Source organism: Scyliorhinus canicula, chromosome 14 (assembly GCF_902713615.1).
Source record: "Scyliorhinus canicula chromosome 14, sScyCan1.1, whole genome shotgun sequence".
NCBI classification, from domain to species: Eukaryota; Metazoa; Chordata; class Chondrichthyes; order Carcharhiniformes; family Scyliorhinidae; genus Scyliorhinus; species Scyliorhinus canicula.
Genome location: NC_052159.1, coordinates 120,602,369 through 120,623,255, shown reverse-complemented (window position 1 = coordinate 120,623,255; position 20,887 = coordinate 120,602,369). Strand labels below are relative to the sequence as shown.

General features: G+C 45.5%; 1 protein-coding gene across 5 annotated transcripts in view; it reads right to left on the bottom strand.

The window, feature by feature from the left end:
- uggt2 (UDP-glucose glycoprotein glucosyltransferase 2) overlaps positions 1-20,887 on the bottom strand; it is a 625,263-nt gene that overhangs the window by 57,414 nt on the left and 546,962 nt on the right. For all 5 annotated transcript variants that reach the window (XM_038817830.1, XM_038817832.1, XM_038817829.1 and 2 more), the window contains 2 exons: positions 12,123-12,207; positions 10,113-10,198 (listed from right to left, as the gene is read on the bottom strand). In XM_038817830.1, coding sequence (XP_038673758.1) covers positions 10,113-10,198; positions 12,123-12,207 — 171 coding nt within the window. The remainder of the gene's footprint in view (positions 1-10,112; positions 10,199-12,122; positions 12,208-20,887) is intronic.

The following is a 20,887-nucleotide window of genomic DNA, read 5'->3' as shown; positions in this document are numbered from 1 at the left end:
ATTCACCTACCTTCACATCTTTTTGAGTTGTGGGGGTGAGACCCACACAGATACGAGGAGAATGTGCAAACACCACACGGACAGTGACCCGGGGCCGGAATCGAACCCGGGTCCTCAGGGCCATGAGGTTGAGGGGTGACCTGATAGAGGTCTACAAGTTTATGAGGGGCATGGATAGAGTGAATAGGGAGGCACTCTTTCCCAGGGTGGAGGGGTCAATCACCAGGGGGCATCGGTTTAAGGTCCATGGGACAAAGTTCAGGGGAGATATGCAAGACAGTTTTTTTACACAGGTGGTGAGTGACTGGAACACGTTGCCAGGGGAGGATGTGGAGGCAGATACATTAATGACATTCAAAGACATCGTGACAAATACATGGATAGGATGAGTATAGCGGGATACTGCACAAAGAAGTGCTGAGGGTTTGGGCCATGGTCATGACCGGTACAGGCCTGGAGGGCAAAAGGCCTGTTCCTGTGCTGCTTTGTTTTGCTTTGTTTTGTTAACCACTGAGTTACCTGCCTTGGGGCTGATGTTTAAGGGTAAATCAACATCTGGCATGTGTGTGGCTTCAAAGATCAATTATAGGAATTCAGGACTGGCATGTTCCTGTGAGAATAAGTATGGCAATTTACGGGAACCTTGTTATTGAGGGATATTGTGAGCCTAGTCAAAAAGAAAAAGGAAGCATTTGCAAGGGCTGGAGGTCTGGGAACAGACGAAGCCTGTGATGAAAATAAGGAAAGTAGGAAGGAATTTAAACAAGAAGTCAGGAGGGCTAAAAGGGGTCACGAAAAGTCACTGGAAAACAGGTTTACGGAAAATCCCAAGATTTTTACACACACGTGAAGAGCCAGGAAAAGGGTTGGCCATTCAAGGACAGGGGAGGGAATATATGCGTGGATCCAGAGGAAATGGGCGGGGTACATTGCATCAGTATTCACTAAAGAGAAGGACTTGGTGGATGATGAGTCTGGGGAAGGGTGTGTCACATAATCTGGGTCACATTGAGATCAAAAAGGGGGAGATCTTGGGCATCTTGAAAACTTTAAGGCAGATAAGTCCCCAGGGCGTGATGGGATCTACCCCAGAATACTGGGGGAGGCAAGGGAGGAAATTGCTGGGGCCTTGACAGAAATCTTTGTATCTGACTGATAGGTGAGGTCCCAGAGGACTGGAGAATGGCCAATATTGTTCATTTGTTTAAGAATGGTAGCAAGGATAATCCAGGAAATTACAGACCGATGAGCCTTATGTCAGTGGTAGGGAAGTTATTGGAGAGGATTCTTAGAGACAGGATTTACTCCCATTTGGTAGCAACTGGACGTATTAGCGAGAGAAAGGATGGTTTTGTGAATCGGAGGTCGTGTCTCACTAACTTGATCAAGTTTTTCGAGTAAGAGATGAAGATGATTGATGAAGGTAGGGCAGTGGATGTTGCCTCCATGGACCTCAGTAAGGCCTTTGACAAGGTCTCTCGTGGCAGACTGGTACAGAAGGTGCAGTCACATGGGATCACAAGTGTTGCCTTTTTTACCTGCTATAAATATGTCAATCAATAAAGTTGCCCTTCTTTCTTTGGATATTGATATTATATTGCTCAGAGTCGCCAGGTATCAAATGGTACCACCACAAGGTTCAAGTGGATATCGATCAAAGAGCCAAACACCAGTTAGTTAGTTCAAGATCAAGGGTACTTTATGTACACACACAATTGATCATGCACGGTAGCATTCTGGATAGCACAATCGCTTCACAGCTCCAGCGTCCCAGGTTCGAATCCGGCTTGGGTCACTGTCTGTGCGGAGTCTGCACATCCTCCCCGTGTGTGCGTGGGTTTCCTCCGGGTACTCCGGTTTCCTCCCACAGTCCAAAGATGTGCAGGTTGGGTGGATTGGCCATGAGAAATTTCCCTTAGTGTCCAAAATTGCCCTCAGTGTTGGGTGGGGTTACTGGGTTATGGGGATAGGGTGGAGGTGTTAATCTTGGGTAGGGTGCTCTTTCCAGGAGCCGGTGCAGACTCGATGGGCCAAATGGCCTCCTTCTGCACTGTAAATTCTATGAAATTCTATGTAACATAGACACTACAAGTCAAACTACACCTATCAAATATGACCCTGTACTTAACTTCAGGCACCCGGCTTAGGTCAGAGGAACAGTGGCCGTTGTTCGAATCTGGGTTTATCGGGTCTGGAGAAGTAACCGCTGCTCAGCTGGGCTCATTCCCCTGGTCGCAGGCGTTGAACTTGAACTTGCTTCTGGTGATGCTGCAATTCAAAGTAGATGTTGCCGGAGCACCAGGTCCAAGAGAGGCTGAACACGTGGTGGTCTCTCTCTTTATCCTTGGGGGTTTTCGCGCTCTTTTGGCCGATTCTTCAGTTTGGACCCCATTAATTGGGTAATTCTTGATCACTGTGTTCGATTTGAACCAATAAAGGGGCGGGTGCCTTTGATGGCTGGGCGTGTCCTAAGCGGCCATTTACGATGTTATTTACGTTTCCTGAATACAGGGAGTGACGCCGAAATGTCTGGGATCGTATCGGTTGCTCAAGTATCAGTCCTTTGTCTGACATTCCTGCTGTCTGAATTCTACGTGCATAAATATACATTCAGGCTCTGAGCTTGCCTGAACCTTACATTGTCCATTATTCCCATTATGCTTTGCGACCGTCCATGTTTCTTATTGTAAGTGGCCATCCCAGATGGCTACTAAGGTGAGCTGGCAAGATGGATACAGAAGACAGAGAGTAGCAGTTGAAGTAGCATTTCTGAATGGAGGGCTGTGACAAATGGTATCAGTGCTGGGACCTTTGCTGTTGATTTGGAGGAAAATGTAACTGGTCTGATTAGTAAGTTTGCGGATGACACAAAGGTCGGTGGAGATGAGGGCTGTCAGAGGATACAGCAGAATACAGACTAGTTGGAGACTTGGGCAGAGAGATGGCAGATCCAGTTTAATCCAGACAAATGTGAGGTAATGCACTTGGAACGTTTAATACAGGTGGGAAACATACAGCAGAACCCTTAAGAATATTGGCAAGCAGAAGGATCTCTGTGTACAGGTGCACAGGTCACGCAGGTGGAGAAGGTAGTCAAGAAGTGCCTTCATCAGGTGGAGCATTGAGCATAAAAATTGGTAAGTCATGCTGCAGCTGTATCTAACGTTAGTGAGACCATATTTGGAATATAGTGTTCAATTCTGGTCGCCACACTTTGGCAAGGGTATGAAGAGGTTTACCAGGATGTTGCCTGGTATGGAGGACATTAGCTATGAATAACTCGGTTTCCCACACTGGAAGAGGTTGAGGGTCGACCTGATAGAAGTCTACAAAATTATGAGGGGCATAGACAGAGTGGATAATCAGAAGCTTTTTCCCAGGGTCGAAGAGCCAATCACTTGGGGACAAAGGTTTAAGGTGTAAAGGGCAAAGTTTAGAGGAGATGTGCGAGGGACGTTTTTTTACAGAGGATAGTGGGGGGTAGGAACTTGCTTCCGGAGGACGTGGTGGAAGCAGGTGCGATAGTGACATTTAAGGGACATCCTGACAAATACTTGAATAGGTTGGGAATAGAGGGATACGGACCCCAGAATTGTAAAACGTTTTAGGTTAAAGGGGCAGCATAGTCGGCACGGGCTTGTATGCCTCACTCGATCTATTTTTCACAGAAAATTGTGGAGGCAAATCGCTGATATGCCCCTGGCAGGTGAAACTGTGGGTGAGTGCGGCACGCCGTCGGGATTCTCCATTTTGCCGGCTGGTCAATGAGGTTTTCCGTGTAGGGCAGCCCCACGCCACTGGGAAACCCCTGGGCTGCCGGTAAAACGCAGAATCATAGAATTTACAGTGCAGAAGGGGGCCATTCAAAAAACAAAGAAAAGTACAGAACAGGAACAGGACCTTCGGCCCTCCAAGCCTGCGCCGACCATTCCGCTCGTCGAAACTAAAATCTTCTACACTTCCTGGGTCCATATCCCTCTATTCCCATCCTATTCCCGTATTTGTCAAGATGCCCAGAATGTTGCTATCGTCCCTGTTCCACCACCTCCTCCGGCAGCGAGTTCCAGGCACCCACTACCCTCTGTGTAAAAAACTTGCTTCAAACATCTCCTCTATGGGCAGCATGGGAGCACAAGTGACTAGCAGTGTGGCTTCACAGCGCCAGAGTCCCGGGTTCGATTCCCCGCTGAGTTACTGTCTGTGCGGAGTCTGCATGTTCTCCTAGAGTCTGTGTGGGTTTCCTCAGGGTGCTCCGGTTTCCTCCCACAGTCCAAAGACGTGCAGGTTAGGTGGATTGGCCATGCGCAATTGCCCTTAGTGTGCAAAATGTTAGAAGGGGAAGGAGGGGTTTTTGGGTTAGGGGATAGGGTTGAAGTGAGAGCTTAAGTGGGTCGGTGCAGACTTATGCGCCGAATGGCCTCCTTCTGCACTGTATGTTCCATGTAAATCTTGCCCCTCGCACCTTAAACCTGTGCCCCCTAGTAATTGACCCCTCTACCCTGGGGAAAAGCCTCTGAGTGTCCACTCTGTCTGTGCCCCTCATAAATTTGTTGACCTCTATCAGGTCGCCCCTCAACCTCCTTCATTCCAGTGAGAACAAACCACGTTTATTCAACCTCGCCTCATAGCTAATGTCCTCCATACCAGGCAACATCCTGATAAATCTGTTCTGCACCCTCTCCAAAGCCTCCACATCCTTCTGGTAGTGTGGCGACCAGAATTGAACACTATAATCCAAGTGTTGCCTCACTGAGGTTCTATACAGCTGCAACATGACTTGCCAATTTTATGCTCAATGCCCTAGCCAATGAAGGCAAGCATGCCATATGCCTTCTTAACTACCTTCTCCACAAGTGTTGCCCCTTTCAGTGACCTGCGGACCTGTACACCAAGATTTCTCTGACTGTCAATACTCTTGAGGGTTCTACCATTCACTGTATATTCCCTACCTGTATTAGACCTTCCAAAATGCATTACCTCACCTTTGTCCGGATTAAACTCCATCTGCCGTCTCGCCACCCAAATCTCCAAACGATCTAAATCCTGCTGTATCCTCCGACAGTCGTCATCACTATCCGCAATTCCACCAACCTATGTGTCGTCCGCAAACTTACTAATCAGACCAGTTACATTTTCCTCCAAATCATTGATATATACTACGAGCAGCAAAGGTCCCAGCACTGATCCCTGCGGAACACCACTAGTCACAGTCCTCCAATCAGAAAAGCACCCTTCCATTGCTATTAGGTTCTTTACCCAGAGAGTAGTGGAGGCATGGAATGCACTGCCTGTGGAAGTAGTTGAGTCGGAAACATTAGGGACCTTCAAACGGCTATTGGATGGATACATAGATTATGGTAGAATGTTGGGGTGTAGATCAATTTGTTCTTAATCTGGGACAAAAGTTCAGCACAACATGGGCAGAAGGGTCTGTTCTGTGATGTATTTTCAATGTTCTATTACTCTCTGCCTTCTATGACCTGGCCAGTTCTGTATCCATCTTGCCAGCTCACTTCTGATCCCGTACCAGTACCTTCTGTACCAGTCTGCCATGAGGGACCTTGTCAAAGGCCTTACTGAAGTCCATATAGACAACATCCACTGCCCTACCTGCACCAGTCATCTTTGTGACCTCCTTGAAAAACTCTTATCAAGTCATTTTCGGCGCAGGCTTGGAGGGCCAAAGGGCCTGTTCCTGTGCTGTAATTTTTCTTTGTTGTAGTGAGACACAAACTCCCCTTCACAAAACCGTGCTGCCTCTCGCTAATATGACCACTTGCTTCCAAATGGGAGTAGATCCTGTCTCGAAGAATTCTCTCCAGTAATTTCCCTGGCGTACCACTGGCGTAAGGCTCACCGTCCTGTAGTTCCCTGGATTATCCTTGCTACCCTTCTTAAACAAAGGAACAACATTGTCTAATCTCCAGTCCTCCGGGACATCACCTGAAGACAGTGAGGATCCAAAGATTTCTGTCAAGGCCTCAGCAATTTCCTCTCTAGCCTCCTTTCGTATTCTGGGGTAAATTCCATCAGGGCCTGGGGACTTATCCACCTTAATATTTTTCAAGACGCCCAGCACCTCGTCTTTTTGGACCTCAATGTGACCCAGGCTATCTACACACCCTTCTCCAGAATCAATATCCACCACTTACTTCGCTTTGGTGAATACTCATGCAAAGTATTCATTTAGTACCTCGCCCATTTCCTCTGGCTCCACACATAGATTCCCTCCCCGGTCCTCCAGTGGGCCAACCCTTTCCCTGGCTACCCTCTTGCTTTTTATGTATGTGTAAAAACATAGAACATAGAACGATACAGCGCAGTACAGGCCCTTCGGCCCTCGATGCTGCACCGACATGGAAAAAAGCTAAAGGCCATCTAACCTACACTATGCCCTAATCATCCATATGCTTATCCAATAAACTTTTAAATGCCCTCAATATTGGCGAGTTCACTACTGTTGCAGGTAAGGCATTCCACGGCCTCACCACTCTTTGCGTAAAAAACCCACCTCTGACCTCTGTCCTATATCTATTACCCCTCAGTTTAAGGCTATGTCCCCTCGTGCTAGCCACCTCCATCCGCGGGAGAAGGCTCTCGCTGTCCACCCTATCTAACCCTCTGATCATTTTGTATGCCTCTATTAAGTCACCTCTTAACCTTCTTCTCTCTAACGAAAACAACCTCAAGTCCATCAGCCTTTCCTCATAAGATTTTCCCTCCATACCAGGCAACATCCTGGTAAATCTCCTCTGCCCCCGTTCCAAAGCTTCCACGTCCTTCCTATAATGAGGCGACCAGAACTGTACGCAATACTCCAAATGCGGCCGTACTAGAGTTTTGTACAACTGCAACATGACCTCATGGCTCCGGAACTCAATCCCTCTACCAATAAAGGCCAACACACCATAAGCCTTCTTCACAACCCTATCAACCTGGGTGGCAACTTTCAGGGATCTATGTACATGGACACCGAGATCCCTCTGCTCATCCACACTACCAAGAATTTTACCATTAGCCAAATATTCCGCATTCCTGTTATTCTTTCCAAAGTGAATCACCTCACACTTCTCCACATTAAACTCCATTTGCCACCTCTCAGCCCAGCTCTGCAGCTTATCTATGTCCCTCTGTCACCTGCAACATCCTTCCGCACTGTCTACAACTCCACCGACTTTAGTGTCGTCTGCAAATTTACTCACCCATCCTTCTGCGCCCTCCTCTAGGTTATTTATAAAAATGACAAACAGCAACGGCCCCAGAACAGATCCTTGTGGTACGCCACTCGTAACTGAACTCCATTCTGAACATTTCCCATCAACTACCACTCTCTGTCAACTAGCCAATTTCTGATCCACATCTCTAAATCACCCTCAATCCCCAGCCTCCGTATTTTCTGCAATAGCCGACCATGGGGAACCTTATCAAACGCTTTACTGAAATCCATATACACCACATCAACTGCTCTACCCTCGTCTACCTGTTCAGTCACCTTCTCAAAGAACTCGATAAGGTTTGTGAGGCATGACCTATCCTTCACAAAACCATGCTGACTATCCCTAATCATATTATTCCTATCTAGATGATTATAAATCGTATCTTTTATAATCCTCTTCAAGACTTTACCCACCACAGACGTTAGGCTCACCGGCCTATAGTTACCGGGGTTATCTCTACTCCCCTTTTTGAACAAAGGGACCACATTTGCTATCCTCCAGTCCTCTGGCACTATTCCTGTAGACAATGATGACCTAAAAATCAAAGCCAAAGGCTCAGCAATCTCTTCCCTGGCTTCCCAGAGAATCCTTGGATAAATCCCATCAGGGCCCGGGGACTTATCTATTTTCACCTTGTCCAGAATTGCCAACACTTCTTCCCTACGCACCTCAATGCCATCTATTCTAATAGCCTGGGTCTCAGCATTCTCCTCCACAATATTATATTTTTCCTGAGTGAATACTGACGAAAAGTATTCATTTAGTATCTCGCTTATCTCCTCAGCCTCCACACACAACTTCCCACCACTGTCCTTGACTGGCCCTACTCTTACCCTAGTCATTCTTTTATTCCTGACATACCTATAGAAAGCTTTTGGGTTTTCCTTGATCCTACCTGCCAAAGACTTCTCATGTCCCCTCCTTGCTCGTCTTAGCTCTCTCTTTAGATCCTTCCTCGCTTCCTTGTAACTATCAAGCGCCCCAACTGAAACTTCACGCCTCATCTTCACATAGGCCTCCTTCTTCCTCTTAACAAGAGATTCCACTTCTTTGGTAAACCACGGTTCCCTCGCTCGACCCCTTCCTCCCTGCCTGACTGGTACGTACTTATCAAGAACATGCAATAGCTGTTCCTTGAACAAGCTCCACATATCCAGTGTGCCCAACCCTTGCAGCCTACTTCTCCAGCCTACACATCCTAAGTCATGTCTAATAGCATCATAATTGCCCTTCCCCCAGCTATAACTCTTGCCCTGCGGGGTATACTTATCCCTTTCCATCACTAACGTAAAGGTCACCGAATTGTGGTCACTGTTTCCAAAGTGCTCACCTACCTCCAGATCTAACACCTGGCCTGGTTCATTTCCCAAAACCAAATCCAATGTGGCCTCGCCTCTTGTTGGCCTGTCAACATATTGTGTCAGGAAACCCTCCTGCACACATTGTACAAAGAACGACCCATCTAATGTACTCGAACTATATCTTTTCCAATCAATATTTGGAAAGTTAAAGTCTCCCATAACAACTACCCTGTTACTTTCGCTCTTTTCCAGAATCATCTTCGCCATCCTTTCCTCTACATCCCTAGAACTATTAGGTGGCCTATAGAAAACTCCCAACAGGGTGACCTCTCCTTTCTTGTTTCTAACCTCAGCCCACACTACCTCGGAAGAAGAGTCCCCATCTAGCATCCTTTCCGCCACCGTAATACTGTCCTTGACTAGCAGCGCCACACCTCCCCCTCTTTTGCCCCCTTCTCTGAGCTTACTAAAACACCTAAACCCCGGAACCTGCAACAACCATTCCTGTCCCTGCTCTATCCGTGGGATTTTCCTTAACCCTTTTTGCCAATTATTTTTCATGACCCCTTTTAGCACACTTGGCTAATTCGCTGGTTTTTAAAGCAGACCAGCAGCACGGTTCAATTCCCGTACCAGCCTCCCTGAACAGGCGCCGGAATGTGGCGACTAGGGGCTTTTCACAGTAATTTAATTGAAGCCTACTCGTGACAATAAGCGATTTTCATTTCATCTACATATTGTTTTCAGAAGCCCTCCTGGATGCTCCTTACAAACTCTGCCCCATACAAGCTCCTAGCACTAAGTCAGTCACAGTCAATATTGGGGAAGTTAAACAACAACCCTGTTGCTTTTGTTCCTTTCCAAAATCTGTCTACCTATCTGCTCCTTTATCTCCCGCTGGCTGTTGGGAGGCCTGTCGTAAACCCCCAACATTGTGACGGCACCCTTCTTATTCCTGATCTCTACCCATATAGCCTCACTGCCATCGGAGGTGTCCTCCCGCAGTACAGCTGTAATATTCTCCCCAACCAGTAGCGCAACTCTACTACCCCTTTTACTTCCACTTCTATCCCGCCTGAAACATCTAAATCCTGGAACGTTTAGCTGCCAATCCTGTCCTTCCCTCAACCAGGTTTCTGCAATGGCAACAACATTCGGCCCATCCAGTCTGCACCGGTCCTTGAAAAGAGCACCCTACCTCAGGCCACACCTATCCCCGTAACCCAGTAACCCCACCCAACCTTTTTGGACACTGCAATTTAGCATGGCCAATCAATCTAACCTGCACATCTTTGGACAGTGGGTGGAAACCGGAGCACCCGGAGGAAACCCGGGAGAATGTGCAGACTCCGCACAGACAGTGACCAAAGCCGGGAACCGAATCTGGGACCCTGGAGCTGTGAAGCCACTGTGCTAACCACTATGCTACAGTGTCGCGCCAATCCCGACGGCGGAAAATTTAGCCCTTTGTCTCTTGAGGATAGACTCAAACTTATTCTGACTATAATCATATTGTAACTGACGATTATTTATGATTATATTTTAACAATAAAGCAAAAGAGGAAATATTCAAATAAGCCAGATAATTTTCTACCTTGTGATCGATTTCCAGATGCCCTTGTCTTCTGAACCTTCATCACGGAGATGATCTTCATTTATTTTACCAGGCCGTTTCTGCACCTGTAGGTCAATAAAACTAAACTAGAATTGATATTACCGACTGAAGCATAGGGAACACATATCCATGTACAAGAAATCCAAATCTACAATATTGCTAAGAATGGAGAATCAGAATTTTCTGACAACATTATTAAATCCAAATTTGGAAAACGCAATTGTGTCTTCTTTCTTTAAACTTACAAAATTGTTGTTATTTTCAAAATCTGTCCAGAAAGGGGGAAGCAGTGGCGTTCTTACCAGGCAAGTTATCCAGAGATCTGGATTCGAATTCCACCACAGCAGATGGTGAAATTTAAATTCAATAAAAATCTGGAATTCAGTCTTACGATGACCATGAAACCATCATTGATTGTCTCATGGAGAGGGACAGGAACAGACAGGATGGGAAGGTATTTAATTGGGGGACAGTAAATTATACTGCTATTAGACAGGAGCTCAGGAGCATAAATTGGGAACAGTTGTTGTCAGGGAAATGCACAACAGTAATGTGGGGGTTGTTTAAGGAGCTCTTGCTGCGAGTGCTGGACAGTTTTGTCCCATTGAGACAAGGAAGGAATGGAAAGGTAAAGGAGCCTTGGATGACAAGAGAAGTGGAGCCCTGGCGGGAAGGATTAGGGAAAATCCCAAGGTGTTCCAGACTTATCTGAGAAATAAGAGTGAGAGTAGGGCCGATCAGGGATAGTGGAGGGAACTTGTGCCTAGAGTCTGAGAAGATAGGGGAGGCCCTAAATGAATACTTTACTTCAATATTCATGAGAAAGAGGAACCTTGTTGCTCGTGAGAACAGTGTGAACCAGGTTAATAGGTTCAAACAGGTTGATATTAAGAAAGAGGATGTGCTGGAAATTTTGAAAAGCATCAGGATAGATAAGTCCCCTGGGCCTGACGGGATATACCCAAGGTTACTACGGGAGGCGAGGGAGGAGATTGCTGCGCCGCTGATCATCTTTGAGTCCTCACTCTCCACTGGAGTAGGGAATAGGGAAATCCCTGGGAATTACAGACCATTCAGTCTTATGTCTGTGATGAGCAAAATATTGGAAAGAATTCTGATTTATGATTATTTAGAAAAACATAATTTGATTAAAGATAGCATGGCTTTGTGAGGGGCAGGTCATGCATCACAAGCCTCATTGAATTCCTTGAGGATGCGACGAGACACATTGATGAAGGTCGGGTAGTGGATGTGGTGTATATGGATTTCAGTAAGGCATTTGATAAGGTTCCCCATGGTAGGCTCATTCAGAAAGTTAGGGGGCATGGGATACAGGGAAATTTGGCTGTCTGGATACAGAATTGGCTGGCCGTAAGAAGACAGCGAGTGATAGTGGATGGAAAGTATTCCGCCTGGAGGTCGGTAACCAGTGTTGTCCCGCAGGGATCTGTCTGGGACCTCTGCTCTTTGTGGTTTTTATAAATGACTTGGATGAGGAAGTGGAAGGATGGGTTGCCGATGACACAAAGGTTGGTGGAGTTGTAAATAGTGTCGAGGGCTGTTGCAGGTTACAACAGGTCATTGACAGGATGCTGAGCTGGGCTGAGAAGTGGTAGATGGAGTTCAACCTAGATAAATGTGAAGCGATTCATTTTGGAAGGTCGAATTTGAATGCTGAATACAGAGTTAAAGGCAGGATTCTTGGAAGTGTGGAGGAACAGAGGGATCTTGGGGTCCTCATACATAGATCCCTCAAAGTTGCCATCGGAGTTGATAGGGTTGTTAAGAAGGTGTCTCGTGTGTTGGCTTTCATTAACAAATTCTGGTAATAAATAAATTCTGGTTCAGCTTGCAACACCCATGAAGGCATAAAAAAAGGAGTCAAGTTGCCGACTATTCCATCACAAATATATCTCCAGTCCTCCATTGGTAAATCAACAATGGTGAATTACTTATTTAAAAAACAGATTAACAATTGCATTCACGTACCTGAACTTTGAGGATTTTGCTTTTGAAACTGTTCATTACTACAACAACATCATCTGCATCATCAGAAGAATCTGTGCCTTCGTGTCTGCAGAGGAAAGATGAAGGATTTGATAAATAATGAGGTGTTAAAGAAACTGTAACAAAAGTTGAAATAAAAGCAAAATGCTGCAGAAACTGGAAATCTGAATTAAAAACAAAGTGCTGAAAATCGTCAGCATGTCTGGCAGCATCAGTGGAGAGTGAAACAGTATTAATGTTTGACTTCCTCACAACTGAAGAAAGGTAAAAATGTGATGGGTTAAATGCTGTTGAAACGTGGGGTGAGGGGGTTGGGGGGGAACACAAGGGAAAGGCTGAGGTAAGATCTGAAGCAAAGCATTGTCCAGGGTGAGTGTAAATACCGGAACAATTAACAATTCTGTCGGAAAGCAAAACATGAGAAACAAGGTTCAAACTGGCGCAAGGAGAGAAAAACAGAATCAATATAGGGGACAGAGTTTATGGTATGCAATTGTTGAACTCAATGTAGAACCCAGAAGGCTGTAAAATGCCTCATTAGAAAATGAGATGCTGTCCCTGGAAGTTTCAGTGCAGCAGGCAAAGGACAGAAATGTGAATGTGAGGACAAGGTGGTGTTAAAATGCTGAGCAGCCAAAAATTTGGGAATAAACTGAACAGTTCATTCTGCACCTCCCCAATGTGGAGACCACATTGTGAGCAGCAAACACAATTATTAAATTGAAATTAATACATTTTTATGCCATATGCTGGTTTGAATCTTGCTTTTCATGTTTGCGCTTTTGGATAGAGCTATTTATTATTCTGCCATTCACACTCACTCTGGACAAATGCTTTGTTTCTTTCCTACAACCTTTACCACTCCCTTTTGTTGCATGATATCTTTGTCATTTAATCTCTCCTGTTCTCTACGAAGCACAGATCTTCCCTTTTGTTCTTCTTCCCCACCTTCCCCATTTGATAACATTTAACCCCACACATTTCCATCTTCCTTCAGGTCCGAACTAGAGTCATATTCTCCCAAAATGAGACTATGTCCCCACGCCGGCGTAGAAACGGTGGAGGTTTACTCCCAAAATTCCTAGAAAAAAGTTGAATGAATTCAATGTCCTGCAGCGGGCTAGCTGGAATCCGGTGTGAATCTCGCAGCTTTAGCTACGGATACGGTGCCCCGCACCTCCGTTTGGGAGTCCGCGCATGCGCACGACGGCGGCTTCCAGCGCCCGTGCCGTGCTCCATGGCAGACTCGGACCAGTGAACTAGACCGAAGAAAGAGACCGGCCAATTGGCCATGTGCCCGAGGCTCAAACAGTTAATCACCGGCCACCTTTATAGGCCCACTCCAGTCTCTGATTCACCCGCACCCGACCAGGGCAGACATGGACCGAGTTCGCAGCCGCCACGCCAGCATCCTGACTGGCAAAAGATGGTTAGTTCCATGTTGTCCGGAACTCGGGTGGTGGGGTGCAGAGGATTGCTGGGAGGGCCTCTGGCAATGGCCCCAGGGCGGCGCGGCGTACTCTGTGGTCACGCCGATTTTTGAGGCCTGGAGAATCGCCGAACCGTCGCCGGCCCGATTACGGTGTAAAAGTGGATTCCCCGCTCCGTGTGGGCCACGATTATGCCGCGGGGCTGCGGAGAATCCAGCCCATGATGTTAACTGTTTCCCTCTCCACAGATGCTGCCAGGCCTGCTGAGCATTTCTCGCACTCTCTGTTTTATTCCACAAACTGTTTATTGTTTTACAGATACATTCTCTCAAACCTGCAACCTCAAAAACTCTTTATTTTTTTTCAATAATTATTTTATGGCACATTTCTGAATGCTACTGAACTACATGGCCACTGAGTGGGCAGAGTCCTCATTATTAGCTACAGACAGAGGTAGACTTAAAATGAAACGCGTCTTGCTTAGGCGCAGGGCTGCAACCGAAGGGGGGGGGAACTCCATGCTGGCCGGTGGCTTTGGGGGAACCAATCAGAGCCTGATAGCTTTAATTTATTGATAGGCTCATCAGGCAATGCAGAGCAACATTGGGCTCTAATTGGTCAAGACCCCATAGAGCAGAAAATCACTGTCCAAGATTGTTGAGAGGTGGAGGTGACTTGGAGAGAGAGAGAAGAGGAATGAGGACCTCTGAAAAATATTTAAAAAACAGCTGTCAGGTCTCTGACCATAGACTGAGGAGGCCACATAGCCAGGCAGGCAACTTGAGCAAAGAGCAAAGTCGTTGAGCCTGCTTTTGAGGCGCTGGCTGGCAGTCATCAAGTGGAGCAGCAAGGACTGTCGACTCTCAGGCCAGGGCTGAGAAGGGTGGGCAACTTAACAATATCAAAAAGGTGTGGAAAATTCTAACTCACGGCAGGGGTCTGGGGTGATCGGATAGCCAGGCAGCCAGTGAGCCAGCACAACTCCCTAAGTCATTGTTGAACAGAGCTCAAGGTGAGGTATGAGGGCCAAGCAGGTGCCGGTGGTTGTCAAAGAGAGCAGCAAGATGACTTGACCCCCAGGTGAGGGGATGAAGTGGGCTGCGCAACCGGGGTCGAGGCAAGATCAGATTGCTAAGCAGGCAGCCTGAGCCAGCAGTGAGGTGAGCCAACATCATCACGGTTGAGGGCAGCAGCACAAGGGGCGACGACCCCAGGCCAGGGTTGAGGAAGGCTGGGCAACCGAAAGTGATGCCATTCCGCAGCCAGGCAGCCTGAGCTAGCATTAGGCGAGGTTGTCAAGGTGAGCAGGAGTTATTTGAAACCCAGGGCTGAGGAGGGAAAAAGCCTTGCTTTTTCAAAGAATTCATTTGTTAAAATCAAGATAGATCAGTCATTATGAAGCGACACCATTATCTGGCAGTCAAAAGCTGAGAAAATTGAAGGCCAGGCAAAAGGACAAAGCGAGGCAAAAAGATGGTTTGTCATTTTACTTTAGAAAGTTCTAAGTTTTGAGCAGTCCACAAACTTCACATTCATCCTCATCCACCAAAAGTATGGGTGAATTATCTAATGACTGACGTGGCGATTTCCAGAGATACCACATCACCTGAAAAAGTTGAATGGTGGAATCGGCTGGAAAGGGCGGCACGGTGGCACAGTGGTTAGCATTGCTGCCTCATAGCGCCCGGTACATGGTTTCAATTCCGACATTGGGTGACTGTGTGGAGTTTGCATGTTCTCCCCGTGCCTTTATGGGTTTCCTTCGGGTTCTCGGTTTCCTCCGACAGTCCAAAGATGTGCATGTTAGGTAGGGATATGGGGATAGGATGGAGAAGTGGGCCTAAGTAGGGTATTCTTTCAGATGGATAAAAGCAAATTTTTGCGGATGCTGGAATCTGAAACCAAAGAGAAAATGCTGGAAAATCTCAGCAGGTCTGGCAGCATCTCTAGGGAGAGAAAAGAGCCAACGTCCAGATGGCTCTTTGTAAAGCTCAGCTACAGGTGCTGCCAGACATGCTGAGATTTTCCAGCATTTTCTCTTTCGTGTTCTTTCAGATGAGTGGTGCAGACTCAATGGGCCAAATGGCCTCCTTCGGCACTGTCGGGATTCTATGGATTTGAAGACGTGGACTCCAAAATGGGAATGGAACTACACAAGACTTCTGATCCTTCTGTTGAAGTGAGGGAAGAAACCGGAAGACATTGCCTTATGGCCAAAATCTGTTCCACTGAATATGCTGGAATATTGCACACTAAATAAACCAGAAAATATAGGTAACATTGAAAATTTGAGGTAAGAGTTTGAGGTTTGAAGCCAAAAGCAGGTTAGAAGTCTTCATAAGTCACATTTTCTGATGGTGAAGAGAAATGGGATGACTGAAACTAGAAATTGGTTAATTTTTTTGGAAAGTCTACTGTTATGTTAGTAAATTATTCCCAGACCCTAGTAAAAGGAAACAACCATTCATCAATGGGTAATGTAACTGGAGAAATATTGGAAGAGGTCTTGCTGATCATGAAAATTCCAACGCTCATATTAAAGTTTGGTGTCCATTCGCTCAAGAGATATGAATTATCTGGAGGAATTGGTTTTGCATTATCAGCTCAGTTTGAAAAGGTGTTCTTATTGGAGAAATGTGCTGAGGTGTTTTTTTACTGCAGTCAAACCGTTGTCCTCCTTGGGACTAGCTCTAAGAGGACATGATGAGTCACTGTTGTCACCTTGAGAGGTAATGTTTTTTAGCCTGCCTTGAAGATCTCAGTGAATTTGATGGGCTTCTCAAAAACCATTTGAAAATTAATCAATATTATGGTTCAGGGAAGACTTTTTAACACACAGACCTCACAATGAGTTAATCACTATAATGGCTGAGCAGCTCAGAAACCAATTCATAGAATCATAACATTTACAGTGCAGAAGGAGGCCATTCGTCCTATCGTGTCTGCACCGGCCTTGGAAAGAGCATTCTACTTAAACCCACACCTGTACTCTGTCCCTTTAACCCCACCTGACCTTTCTGGACACTAAGGAAAATTTAGCATGGCCAATCCACCTAACCTGCACATCTTTGGACTGTGGGAGGAAACCGGAGCACGCAGAGGAAACCCACGCAGACATGGGGAGAATGTGCAGATTCCGCGTAAATAGTGACCCAAGCTGGGAATCGAACCTGGGACCCTGGAGCTGTGAAACATCAACTGTGCTACCATGCCGCCTTCACTAATGAAGTCAAAGATGCCAAATACTCTTTCATAATAGTTGATTCAACACCAGATGTGTATCACGTGGACTAATTGACATTGGTTTTAAGATACGTGAACAGCGATGGCGAAGTTGTAAAGTGATTTCTCTGTTTTGTCCGTCTACAATTTCACATTTCTGAATGTCTGGAGATAATGGTTTTGGAAATCACTGCAAATTTTGTTTTGGACATCAGAAATTGTCATGGGCCGATCTTCGATAATGCCCCAAATATGGCAGCAAAATAGCTAGGTCTACAAGCAAGACTGAAAATGCAAGTCCCTGTGCATTATTCATCCCATGTTCCAGTCACTCCTTGAATTTAATCTGCAATGCAGTGCAATATGAGTCAGCCATACATTTTTTGACTTTGTTCAAAACTTGTATGCCTTTTTTTCTATTTCCACGCATCAGTAGAATATGTTGCAATCACGCGAGGAGCACAAGTAAACCTTTTTATGGTCAATAGACTTTGTGACACCAGGTGATCCGCTTGTGCAGACACTGTTTTGGCTTGAAACTGAACTTTGATATAAAGGAAGACATAGCTGCATCAAATTCAGAAAAACCACGGGAAAGCTGAAGCAAAATCCTTAGCAGAGAAGTTTGATAAGTGCAGAATTGCTGTTTTTAACTCTTTGATGGAACCATTTACTTCACTGCAAAATGATACTTGAGAAGCATACAAGACAGAGGAAATTTTTTTGATTTTTCGATGAAACTAGAGATCATGGAATAAATTTAAAAGGGAAAGAGAAGATTATCGTTGAAACTGTCAATGTTATTATGACACAATAATGCTGCAAGTGCAGATTAAAAGTCAATTTCTGAAGAAAACTGTTGATTTATTTTGCATGCTTTTTGACAAAAGTTTGGGTGAGAATGCTAAAACAGTAAGCAGTAAGAAATTAAGTGAATTCTACCAGGAGGACATAGACATAAATCATATTGCAGATGAAGACAAACAATTCATTAATTTCATTGATAACGATGAGCTTTGAGATCACCAGCTGATTTGTGCAGACTTGTACGTCCGCCTCTGGCTGTACAGTACATATCAGGATAAAATTCCTATGGTTGGTGCATGTTTGCATATTTTCAGCAATGAGCCAGCATGTAGGGATTTAAAAATAAATAAATATAGAGTACCCAATTCCTTTTTCCCCAATTAAGAGGCAATTTAGCGTGGCCAATCCACCTAACCTGCACATTCTTTGGGTTGTGCGGGTGAGACCCACGCAGACACGGGGAGAATGAGAAGACTCCACATGAACAGTGATCCGGAGTCGGAATTGAACCCGCTTTCTTGGCGCCGTGAGGCAACTGTGCTAACCACTGTGCCATCCTTTGCATGCAGGGAAAATTAACTGTTAAAAATGCTGAACAGTAAAGGTTCAAATTGAAATTTCAAACCTTAATTTCCCATTCTTAATTGCCCTTGAGAAGCTTCGGATGACACAGGCTGCTGCTTGATGCAGTCTTAACTAAAGGATGCTCCAGACTCTGAAATTAGTTCAACTTGTTTATTGAACTATTAACACAGTTCTCAAATGAGTTCGACTCTCTGCTAATCTAACTGTAGTAACTCAGTCTAACTGTATCAGCTTGCTCTAAGCCACATGCTGGGGTGTGATGCTGCTGATCAACCCTGTTTAACTCTCTAGATGTCTGTCTGTGGAAAGAGGCAGGGTGTGAGTGCCTCATCCCTTTTATAGTGTTTATGCCATGCCCCCTTGTGGTGATGCCACCACTGAGTGTCCTGACTGCCCATTGGTTGTGACCTATTCTGAGTGTTCATTGGTTGCATGTTTGCCTATCATGACAAAGATGATGGTGAACTTCCTTCTTGAACAGAGGCAGTGCTGTGGTATAGGTGCATCCCGCAGGGGTCTGAATTTTTTGCGTGTTAGTAGCACGCACTCAGCGATCCCGAAAGCAGGCACGAAAATGTGCTCCTAGCTGCAGTTGACCCGGAACACAAATTCATGCTGGATAGCCAATTAACGGCCAGCCAGCATGAAATGCACGCTGTGAAAAGCTGAGTTCTGATGAGGGTTGGTTTAGCTCAGTTGGCTGGACAGCTAGCTTGCGATGCAGAGCAAGGCCAACAGCATGGGCCCAATTCTTGTACTGGCTGAGGTGCTCAACCATGCCCCTCGCCTGAGGTGTTGTGCTCCTCAGGTTAAATCACCACCAGGCAGCTCTCTCCCCTCCAAGTACTCTAAAGCTCTAATGGCTCACCTGCTTCATCCTCCAACTTCCATAAACTTCAACTCTGCTGCCCATAACTTATTCTACATCAAGCTTCATTCACACATTCTCCCTCTGTAGCCATCTGGGATGGTCACTTTCAGAATACAAAATGGACGCTCACAGAGAATACAGGGAAATGTGGACAATACTAAACAACAAGCAGGCACAGAGCCTGAATGTATATTTGGGAAGCAGTTACCAGATGGAATCAAAACTCTGGGTCGATTAGCATATTAATGGCCCATATCCGAGGAACAAAGGACTAACACTTTTGTTGATATGGTCGCAGACAGTACCCAACCGAAAGACACAAACAAAGCAAGGCCAACGGCCACCTAAGACATGCCCAGCCATCAAGGCACCCACCCCTTTATTGGTTTAGATTGATGACAATGATCAAGAAGCTGCCCAATTAATTAGGACCAAGTTTAAGGCCCGCCTAAAGCGTGCGAAGCTCCTCCAAGTATAAGAGGGAACCCCCACGAGAGATTTGCTCTCTTGGATTTGCCTCTCAAGCGGAGAGACCCATCCACCAGCATCACCAGCAAGTAAGTTCAAGGTCAACGCTCGCTACCAGACGGACGACTTTAGCTGTTCTCCTGTATCTCTTCGAACTCAACAGCCTCAGATCCGAACAACGGCAATTGTTCCTGACTAAGTGGGCACCCAAAGTTAAGTATAGGCGTTAGCGTTAGACATAGTTTAGCTTGTAGTACTGTTGTGCATGAGTAGATCTTACTGTCTGTGTAAATAAATAGTATTGACTTTGAACTAACTAACTGGTATATTGGCTTTTTGATCGGTATTCGGTTTGAACCTTGTGGCGGTATCGTGAGATACCTGGCGACTCTGAAAGTTCACATAATTAGGATTAAGAAAGGCGACCATATTGACCGCCATATTTATAGCAAGTAAACAGAGCAACACCTGGCCTTGCGGGCCCACATTGGCTTCTGGCTCTCCAATGTCTTTGTATCTGAGACTATTCGCTTCTCTATACTCTTATTTCTTACCCACATTTGGTCATGCCTTTGGCTACATAGGCCAGGATCTAGAATGTTTCTCTGAGCCCCGTTTTACTTCTCCATTTTGAAAATCTTTTAAAAAAATTGCATCTTTTACCACAGATTTGATCACAGCTCCTAATATTACACTTTTTAAAAATCCCTGCTTGTTGGCAAGGCCATCATTTATTACCCATTCAACATTGCCCTTGCAAGGTGGTGGTGAACTGCCTTCTTCAACTACTGCAGTCCATTAGTGTTGCAACACTAATAATACTGTTAAGAAAGTTCCAGGATTCTGATCCTGAAGTAGTGAATGATTGACGCTATAGTCCTGAGTCAGGATCATGTGCTGATTAGACTGGAACTCGCAGGTGATGGTCTTCCCATGCATCTGCTGCCCCTGTCCTGGTGTTAGAGGGTGGGTTTGGAAGGTGTTGTCAAAGGGGCAATGCATCTGGTGCCGTAATAATCAAGTAGGCTGTCTTGGATTGTGTTCTTGAATGTTGTTAAAATTGCACTCATCCAGACAACTTCCATCACACTCGTGAATTGTGTGTTAGTCAATAACAATAAAATGAAAATAACAATAGAACTCCAGTAATTGGGAATGTGTTTTGGTGGTTGTATACTTGAAGAAAAGCAAGCAATTTTAAAATGGAACTTGGTTGGTTGGTTTGGTGGAACTACTGATTTTTTTAAAAATAATTTTTATTGAAATTTTTTACAGAAAATATAACAACAAACAATAATCAGCAACAATAAAACAACATAATAAGCATAACATCCCCAAGACCGTAGCAACGCATATATCGCACC